At 53.5% G+C, this 20,061-nt stretch overlaps 1 protein-coding gene across 2 annotated transcripts in view; it reads left to right on the top strand.

The window, feature by feature from the left end:
* The window catches only part of PPP2R2C (protein phosphatase 2 regulatory subunit Bgamma), a 164,230-nt gene that overhangs the window by 135,288 nt on the left and 8,881 nt on the right, over positions 1-20,061 (top strand). For both annotated transcript variants that reach the window (XM_061145170.1, XM_061145171.1), the window contains exons 6-8: positions 165-329; positions 10,432-10,601; positions 16,229-16,320. In XM_061145170.1, coding sequence (XP_061001153.1) covers positions 165-329; positions 10,432-10,601; positions 16,229-16,320 — 427 coding nt within the window. The remainder of the gene's footprint in view (positions 1-164; positions 330-10,431; positions 10,602-16,228; positions 16,321-20,061) is intronic.

Raw genomic sequence — 20,061 nt, 5'->3', positions numbered from 1 at the left:
GCTATTTGTCCAGGAGTCTTGGCAATGGAGAGACAGCTCAGACTCGGGGTAGGCGGATGTGCCCAGGAGAGGTGTCTGGATTACCCCAGGGTCTCCGAGCAGGGGAAGGCAGAGCCGCGAGGACACCCTCCCATTGCCGCACCTTCCTTGACCCGGCCGCCCAGACATCGTGGACATCAAACCAGCTAACATGGAGGACCTCACGGAGGTGATCACTGCGTCCGAGTTCCACCCGCATCACTGCAACCTCTTCGTCTACAGCAGCAGCAAGGGCTCCCTGCGCCTCTGTGACATGCGTGCGGCCGCCCTGTGTGACAAGCACTCCAAACGTAAGTGTGCATGCCCGCCAGCGCCCCAGCCGGCCATGGATGTGGGCGGGGCCTCCTGGGGTGGGTGGGTGGAGCTTGGGGGTGTCCTGAATAGGCTGGGAGGGGGCCGTGGACTCAGTGCTTCTTTAGTGCTGCTGGCAGGGGACACCCGGTCCTGCCACCCACTGCCCCCACCCCAAGTCCCAGCAGAGATGAGGGCCAGGGAGTGAGCTGGGCACTGGAAGCCAAGAATGGACCACACTCAACTGTCACCTCCTCCAGGAAGCCTTCCTTGATCCCCACATTGGGCCAGGTCCCTCCTCCGTACCTCCCAGAATCCCAAAAGCTTTCTGCTCGTGACTGCACACCACGCAGAATTTCTATGCTATTCCACCTCCCCCAGCAGGCTGGGTCACCTCATACTGGAACCCCCCAGAGAGCAGCCTCGGGGTTGCCACAGAGGTGTCAGGGGATTCAGGGATGGACGAGGTCCAATGGAACTTAATGTGATAACCAATCACCACAAAACAGCTCACACTGGACAGAGCCAGGCGCCCAGCCACGCTGTCCACCGGCATTAGCCCATCTTGTCACATGAGCTGTCCCGGAGCCCTGCATAGAAGGTGAAACAGGCTCCAGAGACGGGCCCGAGGTCACTCACACTGAAAAGTGGCAGGGTGGGACTTGAACCCTGCCGGGACCCTGGGCTACCCCGACTGGTGCTCCTCGCCCCCAGTCTGGGCTGCTTGGTGCTGAGATTGAGCTGGTGGCTGTCCACTAATGTGGTGCTCCCCAGAGGCACCTGAAGGCAGAGGGTCAGCCCACGACGTCCTCCCTGGATGACCTTGTGGGAGTAGCAGGGGGGCGGGAGCAGACGTGGCCCCGGTCAGGAGGGCGGGGAATCTAGTTCATCTCTGTATCCATCCCAGTGCCTCCAGCAGGATCTGGAAATGTTGAATGAATGAACGAACAAACAATGAATGAGTGGTGACCAGTTAGCCACTGGAGGGCTTTATCAGTGTCTCGGTGAAGGAGGCAGAGGGCTGTTGGGAGGGACAGAGTTACTCTCTTCCCCCGGGGGCCTGGTTTCCCTGGGCAGCCAGAGAGGACCGTGCTGCTCCAGCTCCTAGGGACTCAGACTCGGGACTCTCTGTAGCCGCAAGCTCCTTCTCCCTCCTTGCCCGAGTTCTGTCCCCTCATCTCACCCCATCACCCTTCTCTGAGTTCATCCACACTGCACACACTCTCCCAGCCTTCCTCACATTCACAGTCAGGCGGGATGTCCACTGTCCAGGTCTGTACTTAGTACTGGAGCCGCTGACCCCCATCCACAAGCCCCAGGGCTCTTCCAGCAGAGCTCATGCGTGGTCCTGGGAAAGGCCCCTCCCTGGGCACCAAGCCTTCTGAGGGCTGAGCTGTTGGCACTCAGGGTGGGGAGGACAGATCTCCCTCTGGGTGGAGCCGGGGCCACCAGGGCACTCATGTGCCACACGGCGGGCTGCCACGCTCTTGACACTGTCCCCGGGGTGCAGCAGGAACCAATGGACTGACAATAAACTCCTAACTAGGCGATATGATGCTGGGAGGCGGTGAGTGGTGTAAACAGCCACCAAGAAAGCAGAATGCAGGGAGGATCATGTCAGCTGCACTGCTAGAGGCAGTTACAGTGGAAAGGTCTCTCTGAGGCGCTGAGGGGGTGCCCCATGCAGAATCTTCTAGAAGAAGGACACGGCAGAGGCGAAGGCTCCAAGATGGGAAGGCACCTGTGTGGCCGGATGATGCCGTCTGTATAATGGAATATTGTTCAGACATTTAAAAAACTGACTTAGGAGGGGTTTAATGACATGGGGAAATGATTATGTTGGAAAATTCTATGGGGGCGAAAAGCAGGATAATGACTACTTCACCAAAAGAATGGAAACAGAAAATCATGGAAAGAAATAAGCCCAGAAATTTTTTCTGAATGTGGGTTCAGGAAGGAACAAATTTAGGGAGAATAGGGATGGTTTTGTGCCGCACCGCCCCCCCCCCCCGCCCCCCGCGCTGCTTGAATGACGGTCTCCGTGGGCTGGATGTGGAAGTCAGAGACCCTCTTGGCTTCTGGAACTGTATCAGCTGGTTCCCTGGGATCTGAACAAGCAGCCGCCCACCAGGGCAGCCGTCACTCATCCGTTTCCCGAGCCCAGGCACACACACAAAGATTCCGGGCACGTTATTGTCACACACTGGGTGGTGTAGATTTGCATGTGACTCAGCCCGCAAAGTCAAGTGCAAAGCTGTAACTTTATTTCAGTGACTCAGCTCCATTGAATTTCTCACCCCCCTCTCCGGGGGCTGCAGTGAGCATTCATTAGGGCCACGGAGAATTCTGCATCTTCAGCAGGTTCCAGAAGGCTTTGACAGAGCCAAGGTATGAAGGGAGGGACATGGCACCATCCTGACCCCCCGAGGCTTTTTCAGTGCCTGGTGACATTGAGCGCAGGAAATTTCCTTGCTGAGGACATTTTTGCATGGATGCAAAAATTCTGCTTTAGGCATAAATGATCACAGATGAAGTTGGCCTTTAATTTACTTTGCCTGCAGTCTTTGTCCAGTTTTATTAAGAGGATTGTTCTCTTGTAAAATGAGCTGGCCGCTTTCTCTCTTTTTTCCCCTAGAACAGTTAGTATAATATATCTGCTCCTTGAAGTCTTAGTAAAACTCACATGTAGATCCTTTTTGTTTATTGGTTTATATGGGTTTTCTAAGGGAATTAATTTTGTATTAAAATGCATTTTTCTAGAATTTTCTTTTCATTCTCAAGCTCCATATTCTGCACAGAAGCTTTCTCATTAATGCCAGTGACAGGATTGTTCACTAGGCTCTGGACAATACTTTGCAGCTTCTGTCTTCCTTTCTTCATCTCATTTGCCACAAGTCCTGAGTCGAGGAAATACCTGCCCTACTGTCTGCATTCTCCAGATGGCGTATGTTCTTAGTTCTCCTGAGAAATTAAGCAAGCAGACGATTGCCAATTTGGCTGTTATTTTTAATCAGAACAAATGGCTGTTATTGGAGCCAAATCTTGTTTTAAAGAGACTTGGAGGCTAGGACCTGTTCTTTACATCTCACTTCTACCCATTTAGTTACTATTCAAAACTCGGGATGGCTGATCGTGACATCCCAGAGATGAATGGTCCAGGCATCATTTTCCCAGTGGGTAAGACTGTGATTTTCTGTTCACTGAAGGAAGGGTGTCCCAGATCACAAGTGGATCACGTGTTGACTTCTGTAATTGGGCAGATGAGGAAACCGAGGCTCAGAGAAACAGTGGCTTCCCCAGGCCCCTCCCCATCATCAGGGGCAGAGCCAAGGGGCACAGGCTGCTGCCCAACCCACAGATTCCTGTCCTTCTCCAATGCACTAGAAAGCTGGGTCTTTTGTCTGCTAGTCATAATGACAGCGTAACCATGGAAACAACTGTGCTTGAATCCTCAAAATAGGCAGTCACTTCTGCTTTTCACAGCACAGAGTCTGCCAAAAGGAAGGGCCGTGCCAAGAGACATGAAGATTCCCTAGAATAGGCGGTAATGACAGTCACTACCCCTGGTGGGCCCCCTACTCCACACCAGCCCAGTACTGGGTGAAGCAGGAACCACAGATGACGTTGGTCCAGGGCTTGCTGCACATCAGGTGCTGCTCAACGTTTACATCTCATTAAGTCCTGAGAGCTGTGCTATGATGCAAGTCCTCGATTATTCGAGGAATAATTTTATAGATGAGGGAACCAAGTGTATTGGTTTCCCGTGGCTGCTATAATGAATTGCCATGAACTCAGTAGCTTAAAACAACATGAATATATTCTTTGACAGTTCTAGAGGGCAGAGGTCCAAAATCCAGTGTTGTCAGGCCTGCATTCCTTCCAGAGACTTCAGGGGAGAATTGGTCTCTTTATCTTTTCCAGCTTCTAGAGGTCACCTATGATCCTTGGCTCGTGGCCCCTTCCATCTTCAAAATGCATCACTCCAACCCCCGCTTCCATCCTGTCATCTCTTCTGCCTTTGACGGTCCTCCTTTCCTCTTATGATTACCAGTGGGCCGGCCCACCCAAGAGAGTCCAGGATAATCTCTGCAACTAGAGATCCTAAACTTGTATATGCAAAGCCTTTTGTCATGTTAGGTAACACAGGTCCCAGGGATGAGGATATGGCCATCTTTGAGGACTGTTATTATTCATCACAGCTGTTATTGTTTATCTGAGAGGCACAGAGAGGTTAAGACATTCCCCTAAGGTCACACAGCTAAACAGAGCCTATTAGAGGCTCCAGAAGTCTCATGCCTATCAGTCTATGTGCTTTCTCACTTACTCTTCACAGAAACCTTGAGAACAAAGAATGCTCATGGGAGTTGGGGGTGAACCAGGTTCTTTTAAAGGGTCTGGATGGGGTAGATTCTCAGAACTCACCCCTGCTAATGGATCTGGGGTGGGAAGACCAGACTCTTCTGCTGGGGAGGCTCCTGATGTCTGGGGATGAGTCAGGGCAGAGCCCCCAGCGGAGGGCACAGCCAAGTACAAAGGCCCTGCAGCTGGATCCTGAGGCCCAGGTGGCAGGAGCGGAGTCAGGGAAGGTGGGGGTGAGGGCAGAAGTGCATGGAGTGAGGGGGGCCACGTGAAGAGGGCTTTCCAGACCTCAGTGGGGTGCTCTGGGTTTACTCTGAAAGCACAGGGACCACGGGCGCTTTGGCCTGGCTGTGTCTTAACAGGATCCATGGCCCACCCCCTTGCTGATCCTGGAGCCCAAGGTGGGACGCACCTGGGCACACGTGTTCATCTTTCAAGTGGATGTTCTCCTAACATCAGAGCAGAGGAGGGACCCGTTGCTAGGGCAGCCAGGAGCATGGACCGGGCAGGACCCATCTGTTCCTTCAGGGTGGTCTCCTCCTGGGCTCTCCACCTCCGCAGCCCTACAGCCCCACCTCTGTCTGTCCGTGTTTCTCTCCAGGGTCTCACTGCCCTGCACCACTGTCCCAGAGCGTGTGGCTCAAGCCAGGGCCATTCTTCCATCAGCCCTGAACCTCCCTTCCTCCCAGTCCCACTTGGTCAGTTCTGCCTGCTCAGTTAACCCCCCACCTCCCCATCCCTGCCCAGAGAAGACCACCCACAGGCTGACAAGAGCTCACAGCCCCACGGGGTAAACAGGTTATCCTCAATGATATCCTCACTGATGCCATACAAGAGGGTACCCCTGGGCTGTGCAGGCAACAATGGGGAGCATTTCATTTCTTTGGCGAACAGCTGGACAAGCTGCATGGAGAACAGGATATTTGAGTTGGGGTTCTGAAGGATGTATAGGAGTTGGTAGGAAAGACAGGTAGGAAAGAAAAAAGCAAAAATAATGGGAAACACAACTCTTTTATTGAACAGCTACTCAAGGAGCTCACTGGGCCAGGTGCTTCCAGGTGTTATCTCTGGAGGTCTCACCATGATTGCCCTCCAGGTGAGGAAACTTGGGCTTAGAGAGGTTAAGGGGCTTGCCTTAAGTCGCACAGAGCTTGGCTCTGCTCTGCTGCCTGGTATATGGCAGGGCAAGGGCTGGGATAAGGCAAGTGAGATGCCTAAGTTGGACCATGGAAGGAGATATTCATTTCAGGCGACCCCAAGAGTGAGCTGCTCAATGTGGCGCCTGCCCTCGGGGTCTGCTTGCCTCACCCTATTCCAGGCCCTGGAACCCTGGTGGGGAAGGGGGTCGGTATGTGGCTGCAGGAGGGGAATTTGGGTTTATGAGGCTGCAGCAGCAGGGCCCGATTAGGAAAGAGCTTTGTTGGCTACATGTGGGAGCTTGAACCTTGGACCTGTGGGCGCTGGGAGCCATGGAGGGCTTTAAGCAGAAGAAGGACACATCGGAGTTGTGTACGAGGCGGGCCCCCACTTCAGGCTTCACTTCCCTTTTCTTGCATCCCAGGTGCTTCAGAACCTCCCCAGGGTCCCTTTCTTCACTCAGGCAAGCGTGACAGGGAGGGGGCTCCTCACCCCTTCCCCTCGTGTGACTTCCAGAGAGGAGGGCGTGGTTGTCAGGGAACCAGCTAGGCCACAGGAGCCTTCATTATGCAAAATTAGTTTTTCTAAAAAGATAAGGCATGGGTGTCTGCTGTTTCAGAGCCTCCCAACTTTAAAATAATCAGGGCAGGGGAGAGAAGGTGGGATGGAGCCCGCCACGCTCTGGGATGCGCTTCTTTAAACTCTTGGTGGCAATAATTACTGCAAAATGTCCTTAGTGATTCTGTCGATCAGAAGGGAGATCCCCTTGTCTCATATTAATGCCCTGGGGATGTTCAGGCTGTGGGGGCGGGGGTGGGGATTGATACAGAAGATTCTGCAGTCTTTCAACAACAACAACAACAAAAAGTTGTATTGAAAATTTCAGCCCAACTCAGTGCTCTCTGGTGACGTAAATGGGAAGGAAATCCAAAAAAGAGGGGATGTGTGTGTACGTGTAGCTGATTCACTTTGTTGTACAACAGAAACTCACACAACGTTGTAAAGCAACTGTGCTCCAATAAGAATGAATTTTGAAAACATATGAAAATAACAGCCACAAAACAATGTCATAGAAATGTTTGAAAAGAAAGCTGAGAACTTCTCCGTATAACTTTTTTCAGGCTTGTTCATGTCCCTTCCCACTGATCTTTCTCAGTTCTGGTGCTTTTGTGCTTAAAACAAACCTGCAGAAATGTCCACAGACAGCCAGACCTGAGGTTGCCATGGCTGTTGGGCGCTTCTGTTTTCACCTATGGATTCGATCATCTTCTCAGCCTTTGACCTTTGTGGCTCCCTGCTCCTTAAAGATGACAGAAGACACAGCCATTGCTCTGTGACATCCAGTACGGATGCTCCTCTGTGATTCCGGCCCCCGTAGGTCTACTGAACCCCCACAAGGCGTGCTGGGAGCTCTGTAAGGTTCACAGTGCAGTGAGCTAGACCAGACCTAGTGGTTTGGGTGGAGGCCAGAGGGGACCACTGAGGCAGGCAAGGGGCACAAAGTCAGGGTGCAAGAGACAGACCCCACTTTATGCTTTTTATATATTTAAAAAATTTTTTATTTTATTTTTAACTGGAGGATAATTACTTTACAATATTGTGATGGTTCCTATCATACATCAACATCCGAGCCACAGGCATACATACACAAGTCCTCCCTCTTACACTTCCTTCCCCACCCCACCCCTCTAGGTTGTCACAGAGCACTGGCTTGGGTTCCTTGCATCATCCAGCAAACTTCTGGTGGCTATCCATTTTACATATGGTAGTGTACATGCTAAGTCACCTCAGTCGTGTCCGACTCTTTGAGACCCTATGCACCATAGCCCGCCAGGCTCCTCTGTCCATGGGATTCTCCAGGCAAGAATACTGGAGTGGGTTGCCATTTCCTTCTCCAGGGGATCTTCTTGACCCAGGGATCAAACCTGGGTCTCTTTATGTCTCCTGCATTGGCAGATGGGTTCTTTACCACTAGCACCACCTGGGAAGCCCAATGCATATGTTTCAATATTATTCTCTATGCTTTTCTATCTTACCTTCTGTCTGATCCCTAGCAGCAGAGATGCCGGTTCAATTGAGAAAGAATTCCTGCCACATACCTGGGGAAGTGCAGGGTGCCACCCAGGTCCCTGCTGAGAGTTTGGGGTACATCTTCTTTCAATCCCTCTGCCTCATTTCCCCCAAATATTAGGTCCATATCCCTGTTCATTAAAGACAATACAGAATCTCACTGCTTTAGTTTAAGTAGGAAATCAAGTATTGAATTTTTTTTTCTTTACTCCAGGCATCTGAGAGAAGAGGGAAATGTCACTGATTTAATTTGGGGCTTAACAAAGAAACATTATGAATGCTGGTATCTGCAGAAATAAAGGTGTCAGTGTAATTACTATTACCAGGTACAAAACACAATTTTGTGAGATGACCAATCAGAATTCAGAGGTTTTAGAGGCTAAAGGTGACCCATCAGGAGGCCTGCTCACCACTGCAGGGAGCAAAATCCTGGAGAAACCCACAGCTCGCCTTGCCCGCCCTTTCTCCAAGCCCTGCTGTGTCTTCCCATTGCCCACAGGATGATGCCCTTCCCCTGGTTTACAGTTCCTGGCTCACACCTTTCTCAGCTTCCGTGACCTTCAGCTCATCGCTGCCCCAGGGCCTTTGCACATGATATAACTTCTGCCTGGAGTTCTCCTCCCTGGTATCTCACTTCATTCACATCTATGCTCAGATGTTCTCTCCCATAGAGGCCCCGTCCGTCCAAATCACCAGCCGCCTGTTCTCCCTGTCTCCTCACTTGCTTTGTCTTTCTTCCCAGCACTCACCACTCCCCCACAGTATTGCATGTCACTGAGCTATACTGTCTGTCTCTGGGAGGAGAATGGGGGCCCCAGTAGAATGGCGGCCTTGCTCAATGCAGCATCCCAGGCCCTCAAACAGTGCCTGGCTATGATGGGCACTCAGCATGGACTGGCTAAGTGAGAGAACGAATGCATGCCTGCAGACATGAGCACGTGAGACCATCAGATTGGCCTTGAAATGTTCCCAGCCACGCTGCAGGAGCTGTAATTCTGGGAAAGGCAGGAGCAGTGTCGACCTTGGACAAGTGGGAAACTGGGTTCTCAGATGGGGTGTAAGGGGCTGGGACAGACTGGGCAATTGGCATATAGGATGTCCCCAGTAGGTGGGGCTCTCTAATGAGCCTCTGGGGACACATGATCAGCTTTCTGCTCCCTGTTTGAAGCCTGGAGGCTCATAGCAGGCCAGCAGGCAGGACAGTCACTCCGGTGGTGCCTGTGGGGACAGCTGGACAGGTCGTCAAATGCTTGAGTCCTTCTAGACTGACTGTGAATGGCTGCCCACTCACCCCCCATCCTCTTCCCTGAGCCGGAGCCATCCATGGCTCGGGTCCTAATTGGTCATCAGGGACCCTCATGTCCATCCTGCTGCAGGCCAGGCCACTACAGGGTCTGATTGGCCAGTGAGGGTGTTGGTCAGCAAACTGGTGGGACAGCCAGCAACAGACGTGAGCCTGGAAGAGCTCGTCCCGCTGCACAGGGACCTGTGTGTGTCAGGAAGCCCTGGTTATGGAGGCGGCAGGGAGGGGACACTGCGTGGGGACCCTGCTCTGGGGCGTCTGGTAGGGGCAGGAAGCTCTAGCCTTCAGGGGCCAGGGAAGCAACGTCCTGTGTGGAGCAGGGGGCCTGCAGTAATGGGAGGTGGGAGGCCAACAGGACTCACAGGTTGTACCTGTGGCGGCGAGATCTGATTTTGCTGCAACCCCATGGCAGCCGAACAACACACCTCAGCGTGGGATTCGGTCATGTGTGCCCAGCACACCAGGAGCAGAGGCCCCTGAGCCAGTTAGAACCGCAGAGGGTGCCCCGCCTGGTCCAGAGCGTGGTCCAGCGCCTTCGAGGATGCCCGAGGCCTTGCGGGCCTGGAGTTCAGAATCGCCAGCAGGGGGCAGCAGACAGCAGCACAGTGAGCACCGCCACTCCACCACTTCCAGCTCTGAGACCTCCTGCACGGCTTTTAACCATCCATGCCTCCGTTCCTTTGGCTATAAGATGGGAATATTAATGGCACCGACCTGACATTTTTATTGGGGGGTTCAGTTCAGTTCAGTCGCTCAGTCGTGTGTGACTCTTTGCGACCTCATGGCCTGCAGCAAGCCAGGTTTCCCTGTCCGTCACCAACTGCTGGAGTTTACTCAAACTCATGTCCCTCGAGTCGGTAATGCCATCCAACCATCTCATCCTCTGTCGTCCCCTTCTCCTCCTGTTTTCAATCTTTCCCAGCATCAGGACCTTTTCCAATGAGTCAGTTCTTCGCATCAGGTGGCCAAAGTGTTGGGGGATTAGATAAGGTCATGTTCGGGAAAGTTCAGCGCAGAATCTGGCTCAGAGTAGATACTCCATAAATGTTGTTCCAAGAGCTGGTTCTTCCCTCTTTGGAGGATTCATTCGGGCCTGTGCCTGCCGGTATTTAGCTATAGGTTTGATGAGTGAATAAACGACTGCATGACCCCAGGGTGGAAGTGGAGCCGTCTGTTGTTCGAATCTCACAGGTGGGAGCAGCCCAGTGACCTGGTTGTTTCTGTCTCCGCAGTATTTGAAGAGCCGGAGGATCCCAGTAACCGCTCCTTCTTCTCCGAAATCATTTCCTCCGTGTCAGACGTGAAGTTCAGCCACAGCGGCCGGTACATGCTCACCCGCGATTACCTCACGGTCAAGGTCTGGGACCTGAACATGGAGGCGCGGCCCATAGAGACCTACCAGGTGGGTGCTGCGACCCGCAAAACCTGGGGGCCCGTGTGTGGGTGGGGGACCCCCAGCCCTCCCCTGTGCCTTTGCACGGAGGGGCTCTCCCAGCTATCGGTGGCTTTTCATCAGCCCATTTTGCAGGTGAAAACACTGAGGCTCAAGAAATCAGGCAGCTCATCTCAGGTAGCTCAGCCCAGGGGCAAGCTCAGCCTCGCCTCATGGGGGCGCTGTGGGTCCTGTGCTTGCTGGCTCCTGCTGGGAGGCAGGGCTGTGACTAGGCCTTCAGTTTAGGCCCCAGGAGACAAAGATGAACCTCACACTGGGCTCAATTTGAGGGTGCAGATGACAGCTTCCCTCCCGTGGAGCCAGTGTCTGCAGTCCTACCATTAAGGCAAGCTAAGCACTGCCCTTTCCCAGGGAGCATCCCTAGCTAGTGATGCCATGGTGAAATGGGAGCTTGGTACATTTCTAAATCCTCAGTGCAGGCTTTTTCAGCCAGGCCTATAGGATGAAGGCTGGAACACCTGCCTGGAAAGTTGTTTATTATTTTTCTATCATGATTCATCCATATATGAGGGGATGGAAGACAAAATTCATGTGATGTTACAATTTGGTAAGAATACAGGACTGTTTTAAAGCTGTTTTAAAGCTGCTCCAGTTATGTCTCTAGCTGGGGCAATCTTGGAGGCTTCTTGGAGGAGGTGACATTTGTTCTGAACCTTGTAGGAATCGGTCATGCAGGTAAGAGTGGGAAAACACCCCATCAGAAGACCCAGACAAATTCTCACAGTGTCACCAAGTATTAGGTGCACACAGGGAGCTGCATACACTTATCACCTCTCGTCCTTACTGCCCCTGTGAAGAGGGCGCCATGGGCCCCCTTTGCAGGAAGGAACCTGGGGTGCTGAAAGGTGATGATATGGGGAGCTGCCTCACAGCTGGGCAGTGACAGACTCAGAGCTCAGATGGGAGCCCTACAGCCCCCTTCCCTGTCCTCCATCCTGCCAAGGCCTGGGGTACAGCATGTCCAGAGAGAGGGAGGGCCCCCCTGGGAAGGGGCACAGAGCTGAGAGGGGAGGATTGGGGTTCAGAGTCTGATCTTGGACATGTATGCTCCTAGCAGCCCCATGCCCACAACGATGTCTCGGAAGGTCCTGGTGCACCACCGCCCCCCCCCGCCCCCCCCAGCTTCCTCAGGACAGTGGATTCATGAAAGGGCTCCTTTGTTAGCCACGTGTGTTTACCAGAAGTCCTGCCACTCCCTCCAGTTCTGAACCAGGCCGGGCCTCCTGCTCCCATGGCACAACCCAGAAATGGATCAGCTCCTCCTCTGACCCTCAGGAGTGGCAAGGGCCAAAGATTGGATCAGGAATGACATAAACCCTGCTCAGGACTGTGGGGATGACTGTCTGATGCCTTCCTAGAGCCTGTCTAGGGACATGACTGTTCCAACCCCCTTAGCACCGCCGCCCCCCACCCCCCATCACCAGCCTTTCATGTCCCTAGAGTCAGCAAAGGCCCACAGACCCTGAAACTAGATGTTGAATATGAGCATTTTGGCGGGGGAGGGCCCAGAGCCTTCAGATTCTCAAAGCACATGAGGACCCAATAAAGCAGGAGAATCGCTGCTCTAAAGGACAAGGCCCAAGGCCGGTTGCTTGGCTTCTGGCCCCAATGACCTCTTGATTCTAAAATAGCAATAGCTACATAAAACCAACATAGTAGCTAATATTTTTAGTTGTTGTGCACTAGAAATTGTGTATTGCAGATTTGTATTTGGCTGACTTGCAGTACTGAATAGATAAGGGCTTTCCTCTCTTTACAAGAAGCTGGGGTGTCCCAGAAGAGTGAGTGGCTTTGTGACCCATTCAGTGTCCCAACAGCTACTTTGGTGATTTAGTTCCCCATCATTTGCATGTTGGTTTTCTACCTTCCTGAGTGATACCTCATGGTGGGAAAATGGCTGCCACAACTCCAGGAACTATGCCAATCTTCCAGGCAGGAAATAAGAGGACATGTGAAAGGCTGTGCTGGTTGGATCTGTGGCATATTTTATCAGGAACACAAAAGCTTCCCCAGAACACTCCTCAGAAGACCTGTTATAACTCATTGGCTAGGATGAGCCCATGACCAGACTGGTAAAATTAGTAGTTTTATGGCCTCTGTGGTTGAAGAAGGCAGGGAGAAAGGGGTGTTGAGCCAGCCAGCCCTCAGCACGTGCTGCACTGATCTAAGACCTTGGCACACTTTCCTCTTCTAAGCCTCCCAGCTTCCCTGGGAGGTGGGGACGGTGTTCTCTCGATCCCATTTCATTTGGAGAAAACTGAGTTAAATGGCATATCTGTGGTGGTAGAGTAGCAAGCAACAGACCTTAGGTCGGTGCTCACATCTTCCTTACACCAGAGCCCACACCCTTCCTCACCCTGCCACCAGAGGGCAGGAGGCACTCCGTGTGCAGGAGACGACAGCACGTGTGTTTGGACAAGGGCATCAGTGAGGCTGCCTTGACTGCATGGAGCTCACACAAACATGCAACCTGGAGGGGTGAACATGAGCACCTTACAACCTGTGGCCGGGAATGAGGTCAGGCCTCATTTATCCCATTCATCTTAGTCGTTACATTTAGTCATTTAGTCTGGGCTCAGAGGGAGGGTAAGAGCCACCACCTCACCCTCCAGGGTCCCAGACGACAGGAACACAGTGAACCTGAGCTTGGCGTGGCCATGGGTCAGGAGACCCCAGGCCACAGACACACCATAGGAGAGGCACCGAGGGCTCTTAAGGAAGCAGAGTGGAGAAAGGGGAACGGCTGGGGGAGGGACCCCGCTATTTCTTTCAGACACGTGGCCCACCTGGGGAGCCCAGCCACACCATCTCCAGTTGCCTCTAATACCAGTTGTTTATTTTTTAAAACTGTATTGAGGTCCTGTGATATGCCAGGCCCTCTGCACCCCACTGGGAAGTTGTTGGGGAATGAGACAAATAGATCTTGCCGGAGGGCCATCCATTCCAGCAGGGAAGATGGCCAGAAACCAAGCAAACAGACAGATGGAATAATCACAGGCTTCCCAAAGGATGACAAATAAACCAGAGGCTGAGGCAGAGGAAACAGGGGCGCTGAAGCCTAGGAGAAATAAGGGCGTGAGCCCTCTGCAGGGAGGGTGTTCCGGAGGCGGGAACAGCAGGTGCCAAGGCCCTGAGGCAGGAATGTGGTTAGTGCATGCAAGGAATGGTGAGGAACCGGCTGGAGCAGAGTTAACTACGGAGGGAAGAAAAGCCTGAGGTCAGAGAGGTGACCAGGGGGACTTGTGTGCCCTGGAGGGCTTTGAGTAGAGGCGTGACATGGTCCAGCTTAGTTTCCAAGGAATCCCCCTCACTGCCTATAAGACAGATCGGGGCTGGGGGGTGTGGAGAGCAGACACAGAGCTACAAGGAGAGTTTTTGCAGTAAGCTGGGTTGGGGTGCTTGGAGCAGGCTGGCAGCGTAGGACGGATGTGGTGAGAAGGAACTGGCCCTGGATCACTTTGAATTCTGGACAAGCTGAATGTAGGTATGAGAGATAAGGAAAAACGTGGTCATTTATAGCCTTGTACCAGTGGAAGGATGCGGGATAGAAGGACGACCAGGGCTCAGCCATGCTCAGCCTTGAGGGGTCTCTGCCCCGTCCTTGTAGGCTGCTAGACAGTCCAGTGTGAGCTTCTGGGAGAGAGGTCCTGGCTGGAGAGAAACATCTGAGTGATGTCAGCCTGGGGACAGGATTTAAAACAAGAGCTAGGTCGGGTGGGAAGAGAAGGGCGGGAGAGCAAGCTTTGTGGGCGGGCCAGGCAGGGAACCTTCTCTGGGGAGGGGTGTGTTGGCCAAGGCCTGAGGAAGTCTTGAGTTAAGAACCTTCCAGTCTGTCAGAAAAAGCCAATATTGAAAAGCAATTATCCTTCAATTAAAAATAAATAAATAAAAGCTGCCTGAAAATAACAAAAATCACAATCATGAAAAAATAAAAAAGAATTAAAATTGATTCTCAGACCTAAAAAAGAAAGAAACCTCCAGGCTGTGGGGTCAATATAAACACAAAGTCAGGGCAAGAGCCTCAGGTGCCCCATGGAAAGAGTCAGAGAGGGATGTGTAGCCTGGGGAAATCCAGGGAGGCTGTCGGAGGAGGCATTCAGTGTGCTTAGCTGCTCAGTCGTGTCCGACTCTCTGCAACCCAGTGGACTGTAGCCCGCCCGGCTTCTCTGTCCATGGGATTCTCCGGGCAAGAATAACTAGAGTGGATAGCCATTCCCTTCTCCAGGGGATCTTCTAAGACCCAGGGATTGAACCCATGCCTCTAGCATCTCCTGCATTGGCGGGGGTGGGATGGGGGGTGGTTCTTTACCACTATTACCACCTGGGAAGCCCTGCTGGAGGAAGAGACCTCCTCTAAAGCTGAGGTTTTTTTAAGATGAATAAGAGATACCCAGACAGAAGTGGATGAAAACCTGCTTTTTCTTCCCCCCTCCACCATCACTGCCTAGCAGGAGTTGGACATTTCTCTCCATCCCTCTGTAGTTAACTGGGGTCACAGATAGCTACCTGGTGCTTTGCCCTGCCTCCGTCTCCTGGAATCCTCACACTCTTCTCCAGGGGTGGGGGTCTCATGACCCCCTTTTCAGACAGGAAACCTGAGGCTCCAGGCAGCTAAGTGACTCCAGTGGGTCATGAAGATGCACAGAGCCAGGAGTTGAGGCTTCATGTTACCCATTTACCCGCCCCTCCCCCACACAGGTGACTCAGTGGTAAGAGAACCCGCCTGCCAATGTAGGAGACTCAAGAGACATGGGTTCCATCCCTGGATCCGGAAGATCCCCCGCAGTAGGAAATGGAACCCCCACCAGTATTCTTGCCTGGAAAATTCCATGGACAGAGGAGCCTGGCGGGCTGCAGGCTATGGGGTCGGCAAGAGTTGGACATGACTCAGCACATATGCACTCCCCCCACCCAGAGGCCAGGGCCATGTCCCTGCAGACAGCCAGCACCCAGGAGGCCCCGTGGGTACAGAGCTTGCGGGATCCGGTCACCAACTCTCCTGTGGTGTCACGTTACCCTGCGAGAGGATCCTGGTCTTCCACTTGTAAGCTGTGTGACCTCAGGCCAGTTACTTAACCTCTGTGAGCCTCAGTGCCTCATCTATAAACAGGACAGATAGCACCTACTGCGATCACACTTGAGAGACCTGTGTGAACGTCCCCTTTTTCTCCATGATGGTCACCAATGTGCTCACAGTGACCACTGTCCTCTAAAGACAAGACCCTATACCCATCATTTACATTTGATCCCAGAACAGCCCATGAGGTGTGTGCTCTTATCACTTTAAGGAGGAACAGACCTCAGAGAGAAGTCACTGTCTAGGGTCACACAGCCAGGGAGGGGCAGAGCCAGGATGTGGTTCCCTTCATCACTGTGACTGTCCCCTGTCTGGCCACAGCTCAGGGGTTGGCCATGTGCCAGGCTGTGGACCCTTGCCAGTGATCAGGGCTGAGTCAGGAGTGCCATCCAGACCCCAGAGGGCACAGCCCTGCTCAGTGAGACCCTCCTCATGGAGGGGGAACCAGGACTCTCCAGGCACCCCCTTAACTCACCCCATCATCCCCTTCTTTCACCAGGTCCACGATTACCTTCGGAGCAAACTCTGTTCCCTGTACGAGAACGACTGCATTTTTGACAAGTTCGAATGCGCCTGGAATGGGAGTGACAGGTAACCTCAGACCTTGGACCTTGGCCCTGCGGGCCCGGTTGCTAATCTGGCGTGGGGGGTTGGGGGAACATTCAGTGTGCTTAGAATTCCCTGTTATCCAGCCAAAGGAATCAAGGTGTTCCAAGGAGCCCCAGCCTTTCTTGTAAGCAGGCTCAAGCTCTCAACTCTCAAGTTCAAGGATGGAAATGAAACTTCACATTCTGAAACATCCGTTTGGAGCCCCGTTCTCCTGAACGGTAGTGGAAGCATCTCCAGACAGTTCTGGGTGCCTCACCACGCAGCCTCTTCCCCAGGTTGTCAAGAGTGAGGGGTATATCAGTGCCAGGTCCCCCGAGGGGCAGAAGGCTTTAGCCACTGGTCTACACCCGCCTCCAGCTATTATGGCTTCTGCTTCCCGCCCACAGGGGCTCCAGAGAGCGCTTCCAGCTCCTGCATCTTCTGGGACTAGGGGGCTTCCACAGGTGTACCTGCCCCTCACAGCCCTGCCCACCCGGGAAATGGACCTGAGCCTGACTTGAGCTCCTGTTTCCCCATCACGCGGCTCAGCCCAGGGCAAGCGTGGACAGGACAGGGAAGGTCCGCAGCAGGGACTCGGGGAACCAGACCACACGGGGATGAAAACCACACTGGGCCGGGACGTCAGCACATCACCGGTCACACTTCACAACCGAAGCAGGGCTGTGATGGTTGAGGAGGGGCAGAGTGCAAGCTGGCAGTGGACTCCATCAGTCCCAAGTGTCCAACCATAAGAAGGCTGGGATCTAAGTGTGGCTGGCATCGCCGTGGTCCGATGAGAACCTCTGTGCTATGAGGCCGTGTGGCTATGAGCACAGGCCCCCTGGGACCATCGGGGAAGGCGGGTGGGGGGAGTGGCAGGACCACAGGGACAAGACCTGAAGGGCACCCCTAGGAGCAGGCTGGCCCCAAGTGGGACCAAGCTGCTGTGTCCGAGGGTGGGGGACCCCCTGGGCTGCTGCCAACATCCTCGGGTTCACTTGGCTGAGGGATCTCCACGTAGACAGTGCTCTCATAGGGACTGGGATGGTGGGCACAGGGGGTCCACTGAAGGATGCTCAGAAAAGCAGGTGGAGGCCCTGGCCTGGGACTGGACTGATGCGGCTGGGTCAGGGGGACACGGCGCTCCCTCTGGGGGCTTGCAGCCGGGCTGACACATTGAGGGTCCCCCAGTGAACACCGGCAGCAGGTCTGGGGGTCTCCTAGAGCCTCAGAAGACAGACTTACTGCTGGAAAGAGGGGATCCCAACACTGCTCCGTGCGTGTCTGTCTGTCCGTGTTGGGCTCCCTACTGGTTGTGACCATTGCCCGCCCTTCCTCCACGCCACCACCAGGGGGCAGCCATGAACAGTGAATGCTGGGCCTCCAGAGACGGGAGCGCCTTCTCTTCCTGGCTTCCCCGTGCCCAGCCTGCAGCTCAGCTGTCCGGCCTCTCACCCACCTCTTCCTGCCATGCCAGCCACCCCAGCCCTGGTAGTCCCTGCCACCCACCTCCACAACCCACTCTGCTCCCACCCCCTGGAACCCAGACCACATTACACCTGGCTCACTCCTGCTGTCACTTCAAATGACTGACTCAACCCAAGGCCACCTTCTCCAGGAAGCCCTCAGGGTGGTCCTCTCCATCTCGACACCCTCAGCCTCCTGGGTTTTCCTTCTGTGTCTTTGCGTTTATTACACATTTTCACCTTGCCTCTTCCCCACTGGCTGCAGTGCCCCTGGGAGTGGGACTGTAGCTCAGCTCATTCTAAGCCCCTGACTTGAAGCCTCAAGACTGTCCAGTCAATAACTGTTGACCTTCTGGAAGGCAAAGAGATGTGCCACTTCCTTCCACTTCATCGCAAGCATCCTGTGAGCCCAGCAAGCCCCATAGAGGAGGGGTGTGTGTGTGTGTGTGTGTGTGTGTGTGTGTGTGTGTGTTAGTCACTCTGTTGTATCTGATTCTTTTTGACCCATGGACTGTAGCCCATCAGGCTCCTCTGTCCATGGAATTCTCCAGGCAAGAATACTGGAGTGGGTTGCCATTCCCTTCTCCAGAGGATCTCCCCGACCCAGGGATTGAACCCAGGTCTCCTGCATTGCAGACAGATTCTTTACTGTCTGAGCCTCCAGGAAAGCCCATAGAGGAGGATCCCAAGATAAATAAAGCCTGATCCCTGCCTTCCAAGAGCTCAGAGGCTAAGAGGAGAAGCAAGTACGCCCTTCAGGGCCCCGCCCCCCGTGCAGACCAAAGCCAACCTTCTGAATGCTGTAGCTCAGCATTTCCTGTCCTTCTTATGTTGGGAAACTTCCAGCATCCCAACTGTATGCGTGGCAGCAAAGAGCTAGTGGACATCTGTTAACACTCACGGTGCCTCTTACCCAACTCCAGCAAGGCTCGAATGGGCAGCCTGGGGGACAGGAAAGAGCGGAGGCTCTTGGATCCAACACCCTGGATTTCCAGACCACACTCTACCAGGCTCCAGCTACTTACTTAATTGTTGTTCAGTCGCTCAGTCGTGTCCCACTCTTTGCGACCCCATGGACTGCAGCACTCCAGGCTTCCCTGTCCTTCACTATCTCCTGGAGCTTGCTCAAACTCATATCCATTGAGTTGATGATGCCATCCAACTATCTTATCCTCTTTCTCCTTCTCCTCCTGCCTTCAGTCTTTCCCAAGCTGATCTCTGAGTCTGCTCACATGGAAAGCGGTTCGAATAAACCACGTCTTTCAAGGGCTGCTTTGAGGATGAGACCTTGTGTGTGATGCTCCTGGCAAGGTCATGCTCTGTATTGGCAGTAGACGGTCCACTGATTGGTGCACATGGGCCTGTTGTCTGTCTTGTCTTAAAGAACCCCGCTGAGCCTTCGAGACCCACCTCAAGTGCCATCTCGTCTAGGAAGTTCTCCTTGATTCATTCTGCCTGGGAAAAGGGGATTTGTGTCAACTGAGCATCTTCCAGCTTCCCTGGTGGCTCAGATGGTAAAGAATCTCCTTGCAATGCAGGAGACCCAGGTTTGCTTCCTGGGCTGGGAAGATCCCCTGGAGAAGGGAATGGCAACCCACTCCAGTACTCTTGCCTGGAGAATCCCATGGAGAGAGGAGCCTGGCAGGCTGCAGGCCACAGAGTCTCCACGAGTTGGACATGATTGAGCGACTAACACTTTAAGCATCTTCCAGTTGCAGGAATCAGACAAGCCTGAGTTTGTCCTGATAAGTTCCAGCAAGACTATCTTAGAGCTCACGCTGTACCTTTGGGGCCATTTCTTCTCTGTCCAAGCCCATCTCGGAGCCTCCCTGCTTCTTACACACTAGGTTCTTCCTCCCTGACTATGGCTGGCTCCCCCTTGCAGTTAGGGATGGTGACCCCAAATAGTCCCCCTTCCTTTGTCCTTCCGGACCACAATTTCACTTCTAGGTATATGGAAAAATTCTCAGAGAAGGATCTGATTGGGTTTGTTGGGGTCACATGCTCACTTTTGCACCCATTCAGCATGGACAGGATCTGTTGCACGCCACAGTTGGCCAGAAGGGGGCCATGATTGACAGACCCTCCAGCCCCACAGGGATGGGGCAGGAGTCTTTCCCAGTGGAAAGAAGAGAGGCCGAAGACCAGGGCAGCCAAGGCTGTGATCCTCAGGTGCAGACGAGGAAAACGAGACTGGCAGAGGTGAAGCAACTTGCTTAGGTGCAAGCCAGGGTAGGGACTCCCCCTTTCCCTGTTAAAAGAACCTTCTGGGCATGTT

The sequence above is a fragment of the Dama dama genome, chromosome 6 (genome assembly GCF_033118175.1).
Source record: "Dama dama isolate Ldn47 chromosome 6, ASM3311817v1, whole genome shotgun sequence".
NCBI classification, from domain to species: Eukaryota; Metazoa; Chordata; class Mammalia; order Artiodactyla; family Cervidae; genus Dama; species Dama dama.
Note: the sequence above shows the minus strand (reverse complement) of the source record. Positions and strands in the feature narration are given on the sequence as shown.